We start from the raw sequence: 6,284 nt of genomic DNA on the forward strand, positions 1-6,284 counted from the left end.
GAGGGATCGCCTAATAACAACTCTGCTGACTGCTCCTGTAATTAACTCCTAATTTATTTCAAACAGGAAAAAAAAAGAGGGGGGTTTGGCCTCTTCGGCAGGAGCCAATCAGAGGCGCGCGCGTGTGACGTCAGCGCCAGTGCCGGCGCCGATTGGCTGGTCCTAGTCTCCCACTTCCCTTTGGAGGAAAGGCTCTTCTCCCGGCGAGCCCCTCCCCGTCTGTCCCCCTCCACCCCCCCAAAAAAAAAGTTTGAGTCGCCGCGGCCGGGCTGCCAGCGGAGTCGCGCGCCGGGAGCTACGGGGGACAGAGAAGTCATGGCTTCTCCGTCCAAAGGCAGTGACCTGTTTTCGTCTGATGAAGAGGGCCCGGCGCGGGTGGCGGGGCCCGGGCCGGGGGGCGCCGAGGGGGGCGCCGAGGGGCGCCGCGTCAAGGTCTCCAGCCTGCCCTTCAGCGTGGAGGCGCTCATGTCCGACAAGAAGCCGCCCAAGGAGGCGTCGCCGCTGCCGGCCGACGGCGCCGGGGCCCCGCTGCGGCCGCTCCTGCTGCCGGGACCCGGCGCCCGGGAAGCGCACAGCCCCGGGCCGCTGGTCAAGTCGGAGACCTCGGAGGACGGCGCGGCGTGGATGCAGGAGTCGGGCAGATACTCGCCGCCGCCCAGTGAGTTGTGCGCCACGGCCTGGCCCGGGGCAAGCGGGTGCACGGTGCGGGGTGGGCTGGGATCACCGAAGGGAGAGCTGGTGGGGGAGGGGGGCGGCGGGGACGCACACCCCCCGCTTTGGCACCGCCGCCGCCGAGCAAAAGCATCTCGACTCGAGGCGCGCGGAGGTCGGCGCACCGCTCGCATCGCAGCGCTTGCCGGGGACCCCCGCGCCGGCGCGGCTCCCGGACTCCGTCGCTGGTCAGAGCGGGGCGAGGGTCCCCAAGCAGTCGCGGATTCGGGGTTCTTGGAAGGGCGCACCCCCACTGGGGCTGGCGGGGTCGCTCGCTTGTCGCTGTTTCTCATCCTCAGCCCCTGCGCTCCTGGGGCCGCTTAGTGTTGGTTTCACTGCCCACCAGTTGTGTGTCAGGGGGTGTCTCCAAAGTGGGGGTCCCCGTTGCGGGGGGACCATCTCCAGCGTGTGCCTCGCCGGGCGACAGGGTGATGGTGGAGATTCAGCGCAGTTCACCGTCCTGCGAAGCGTGCGCGCCTCCCTCCCCACATCTCACACCCCAAAAACTCTGAAAGGCGAGTTAAGTGTGATCCGGACCGAAGTCAGTCCATCGCAGGCCCCCCCCCCCCGCAATGACGGATGCGCTGGACCCCACGGAAACTAGAGTCGGGGAGGCTATGACCCTGTATCCCCCAGGCCCCCCTCTCCCGCCCCCGTGGCGGATCGCGCTTCGCTGGGAGCGGGTTCAGCTGGGCCGGAGTCCTTATTAACAGCATTCCAGCCGCAGCGCTGGAGAGTTTACAAAGCGATGCCCCTTGTTCTCCAGATTGGAGAAGGACCCGGGACCAGAAGCCAACACTCAGACCTTGGGGAAAGACGGGAGAGATTGACACCAGACACCAGCCCCAGCTACACTGGGCAGGAGGGCGCTGCCTGAGCCCTGGTCCTCTTCAGAGGACCTGGTGTCTCTGCAGACACCTGCGCCCAGCGAGGCTGGAGCCCCTAGAGTTCGTTTCTCTTCCAGCCTAGGGCCCTGTCGAGGCAACACTTGTTGCAGTGGCCAATTTGGCGACAGTGCTAAAAGTCCCTTCCCTCTCTCCTGGTCTTGAAACTTTCTGTGGAAAAGGTGAGAAAAAGGTAGAGTAGGGACAAGTTCCCTGTTCTTTCCCTGGGCCTGCCGGACCTCTTTGAAGCCAAGGCATTGCGTCTTTGGTGTGTGTGTGAAAAAAGCCAGGCCAGTTCCCCTAGTGTCACCAGCTGTCCCCTCTGGCATCTCTCCCCACCCTGCTAGAAACTCTGAAAGATGCAAAGGGCGTGGAGATTAAGGACTCAAAGAATTTAAACTCCAGTTTGCACAGCGCTTTATGGGACTTTTCACCATATTATCTTATCAGATCTCTGTGTGGCAGAAGTCGGCCGCGGGCTCACAGATAGGACAGTTGAGCAGAGTATCCACCGAGTTTGGGCTTGACCAAAAAAAAAAAAATCAACAAGCAACGACTTGGAAACATTAAAAGATCTGGTGACTGAGAAGGCCCTGGGCGTTCTGGGAAAATGCAGTGTGCACGTATGGTGTTGAACTGACCAGAAAGAAAAACCTATTTTCTGGATGGTAAACTAGAGGTCCTACTGTTTGACAAAAGGGCTGGAGGGCTGCTGTGTTCATATACTGGGGCAAGTGCTCTGTCCATTCAAGGATTCTGGTCTCCGTAGGGCCTGGGGGTACAAAAATCAGACTCTCCTATATCTTTAGGCCTCTGGGTTCTTCCCCCACCCCCAGCTTGCTTTGTAAACCTCTCTGCGACGAAGATTTGAGTAGAGGTTGCCTTGAATTGGTGGGATAGGAGCCTTGGCCCCAGGAGCCAAAAAAAAAAAAATCCAAAAAACCAGAAAGTTCAGGCAAAGAAAAAGGGGGGGTCATCAGTGGGGCCTGGAGGCCTGGAACTAGAAATGTGGGTTCAGGGAACCTCAGGTGAGGGCGCCTAGGGCTGTGGGAAGGAGCCACCCGTCAAGGGCCCAGTTTTGTTATTCGGAGGAAGTAGGATAAATGTTGTTTTGCTTTGTATAATCCGCATCCTTCCTCCACTGGTTTGAAAACTGGGGAGGGGGCAGATATGGAGTGGCCCACTGGAAGGACGCATCTTGGGGTGGCGATGCACTGGCCCACATTTCAGAATTCCAAGACAGACGCTGTGTCCCAGCTCGGACCGACAGAGATCTAGCGCAGACACTTGTGAGCACGGTGTCGGTGCTGTGTCCTGGGGCGTCCCTTCTCTTCCTCAGGGCTGGGGGCCGGAGAATTTGCAGGTCTGCCAGACCAGACGGTGTTGATCAAGCTCTTATTTGTAAATGAAGGGGCCGGCGCCTGACTTTGGGGTTTACTTAGGGATTAGCATATGCAAAAGTAACCCTCGGGGAATGAGGATTTTTCTTGTAGATTTCTTTGGTCTTTGATTAATTATTGACCCCTCCCTTCTCTGACACTAAAGAGGGAGGGAGTGATGGCTTCTGGGTGCCCCGGCGGGGGACTCCTTACCCTTTTCGCCCTGAAATGGAGGCCGGGTTGGGACTTGTGTCACCCACAAGTCTGAATTGTAAACTTCTCTCCGAGGCCACCAAAGTAACTAAACAAGAAATGCGACATTCTCCCAGTGAGGAGTTTGGAGTTATTTTTGTGGCTGCGTTGGGGAAATTAGCATAGCCCATAAAAGCCAAATGCAGAAAATTAATTGTTTAGCGTGCCCCCCCCCACGCCTTCCCCCATCACCTCCCCTGGAGGAAGGAAGAGAAGCTCCGAGTGAGCTGACGCCCCGCGTTCACAAAGCTAGCCAGTGCCTGCACTATAATTGGATCCGTTTTAAATATGGAGTCTGGACAGCGTGCCTTTTAGTTGGCTGGTGATTAATGAACTCTTTCTAAATGCTGTGACCAAGGACTCAGGTCTACGTTCGATCCGAGCCTTCGCAGAGCCAGCCATGGTTCCCATGCCGTCTCATGCCTTCCTTTCTAGAGGGACCCACAGTTGGGTTTTGGCTGTTTGGGATTTTTTACGTTTATGGGCCAGTGGGACTTTCTCCCTCCTCCTTAGTCAAGTTTATAAGACCCCCACCCCCACCCCAGTCTGGAAATTTCAGCCTGTCCCAGCAACTAGTGAGAAGGCACCCGCTGTGGTTCTCATCTGGATGGCTCCACAGTGACAGTTGAGGGGCTGTTTACCTAGTGACTCAGTGGCTGCTGCCCTGCCGCTCTGCACTCCTTAGCTCGGAGTGGAGACAAGTCCATTTCTTCTGGTCCGGAGAGGGCAGCCAACCTAGTTTCAGGGAATCTTGCCCGCTTTGCCCCAGATCCAGCCTGGGGGCGGGGAGGAGATGAGCGTGCACCCCAATACTTATTTAAAGAAGAGCAACTTCCGCTCAGAAGTTTTCTTTCCCCAAGAAGCCTGCGGCTCTCCTAGCGGTCATTGCTATTTAGAAAGTTCCAGAACTTCTGGCTGTAGTCTACCATTTCAGTCCCCCAGCTTTGTCAGGGAAAGGGCATTTTTCAAGAAAGCAATGGAGCCTTCCAGATACGGACGAGGAAGAGGTCAGGACCGACCTCCCTTTGCTGTGCTAACTCCCCCCCCCCCTCTGTTCTCCAGGACACCTGAGCCCCACCACCTGCACCTTGAGGAAGCACAAGACCAACCGCAAGCCCCGCACCCCGTTCACCACGTCGCAGCTCCTGGCACTGGAGCGCAAATTCCGCCAGAAACAGTATCTGTCCATTGCCGAGCGGGCCGAATTCTCCAGCTCCCTGAACCTCACAGAGACCCAGGTCAAAATCTGGTTCCAGAACCGCAGGGCCAAGGCGAAAAGACTGCAGGAGGCGGAACTGGAGAAGCTGAAAATGGCAGCGAAACCCATGCTGCCCTCGGGGTTCAGCCTCCCCTTCCCCATCAACCCGCCGCTGCAAGCCTCCCTCTACGGCGCCTCTTACCCTTTCCATAGACCTGTGCTGCCCATCCCGCCCGTCGGACTCTACACGACCCCCGTGGGCTACGGCATGTACCATCTCTCCTAAGGAAGCCACCCCTCGCCGCAGCCCAGCCGGCAGGACCCCGCTCCGGACTCACGCTGACCCTGCGTGTACGTGTGTGCGTGTGCGCGCGCCGTGCGTGGTGCATGCGGGCGCACCACCGCAGTAAGCGCCCCAGGCCAACCCAGGCCATCCAGTAATAGCTCCAAAAACCAGTTCTTTTAGACGGCAGGCATTCAAGGCCCTTTTCCTTGGTGTCAACTTCCAGTGCCTCCTTCTCCCTTACACAAAGATTGTCTCCGATGATATATATAAATGAGTACTGTTTTTATACAGCTGACATCAACATTCAAATTCTTTGGAAAAGTGAAGCATATACATATATATGTATAAAATTCATTTCTAGCTCTTCCCCTCACCCTTTTTAAAAAAGCCTTTAAAGTGTAAGATTTAAAATATAAGATAGCTGAAAGCCATTTGGTTTTCCTATGAGGGGGAGATATCTTGTTGGCAAAAGGTTGCAGCAGTTTGGATTTTGATGGGTGGATACGATTTTTTTATTTTTTAAATGAAAAACAAATACTAGAATTAGCTACAATGTCTAGAAAGTAGGTACAGGTGCTTCCTCCAGGCCTCCCGGTTTTTGCATTTTAACATGCATTCAAAGGGTGCATTAGAGAGCCACTGGCTTCAATCCTCTGTTCCCTCTGCTACATTGTTCCACGGTTTACCTTTGTATGTGCTTGTATTTGGAAGATCCCTAAGAGGAGGGGATGATAAAGTGCCAGAAAGGCCTGAGGAGAGGTGGGAAATGGAGTACTCCCTAATTCCTCTCTGGGGTCCCTCTTCTTTGCAGATAATTGGAGAGTGAGAAGTTGAAAGTAGACTGCAAAAAGTGTGAAATACTAGGTAGGTCAATCCTTACATATTGTAAAGGTAATAGAGGGCAAGCTGGGGGCAAGGAGTAGTTCATTGCCTGCTTTAAAAAAAAAAACAAACCCCAGACTATCTTGTAACCATAGCCTACCTATATGCTAAATATTTAGACCCAGAATGAGAAAAAAATCATGCTTTTTCTGTGTGTATCTATTGTATGTGCTGAACGTATTAGAAAAAAAATTATATACTTTTTAACTTGTTGGGGGCAGAGGGTAAAGGCATGTTTTGACTTGTTGAAAGGGATATTGTCAAACAGCCCAATTCCCCCCATTTCATCCCCCATATCCTTTTATCCCTTTGAAAGGGTGCCTTGTATAATTTTATATATTTTATTGAAGAGTTATTTCTTATCTCTTATTCTGAGTTAAATTAAATGTTTGTTTTATTGCAGTCAAGTTTTGTGCAAATTCACAATTATTTTAAGAGGCGCTCTACAGTACTTCGCTGGGCTTAGAGACAAACCCATCCAGACTGGGAGTTGGGATCCAATGGGGAGGGTGGACAGGTGATCTTTATTATTATTATTTACTTGCCCGGCCTGTGAATCAACTGAGAACTGTGGCCAGATTCAGCCACAGAAAGGGAGAAGGGAACCCTTGTGGAAAAGAGTGGAGCGGTGCTTTGCAAAGTCTCAGTCCTGAGAAATGAACCCACTGACCGTTTTTTGTCAAACACTGAAA

At 53.9% G+C, this 6,284-nt stretch overlaps 1 protein-coding gene across 1 annotated transcript; it reads left to right on the forward strand.

Moving 5' to 3' along the window:
- The first annotated feature begins 294 nt into the window (after positions 1-294).
- MSX2 (msh homeobox 2) lies at positions 295-5,988 on the forward strand. The gene is made up of 2 exons (XM_004611487.3): positions 295-658; positions 4,289-5,988. Exons 1-2 carry the CDS (start codon positions 316-318, stop codon positions 4,708-4,710), a joined length of 765 nt encoding a protein of 254 aa, XP_004611544.1. The 5' UTR covers positions 295-315; the 3' UTR covers positions 4,711-5,988.
- The last annotated feature ends 296 nt before the right edge of the window (positions 5,989-6,284 follow it).

The sequence above is a fragment of the Sorex araneus genome, chromosome 2, assembly GCF_027595985.1.
Source record: "Sorex araneus isolate mSorAra2 chromosome 2, mSorAra2.pri, whole genome shotgun sequence".
NCBI classification, from domain to species: domain Eukaryota; kingdom Metazoa; phylum Chordata; class Mammalia; order Eulipotyphla; family Soricidae; genus Sorex; species Sorex araneus.

What these genes read in the sequence shown, in the direction of transcription:
- MSX2 (XM_004611487.3), top strand. Translation starts at nt 316, where the DNA reads ATGGCTTCTCCGTCCAAAGGCAGTGACCTGTTTTCGTCTGATGAAGAG. An exon ending in CAGATACTCGCCGCCGCCCA is followed by an intron (nt 659 to 4,288) that starts GTGAGTTGTGCG and finishes TCTGTTCTCCAG; the next exon opens with GACACCTGAGCCCCACCACC.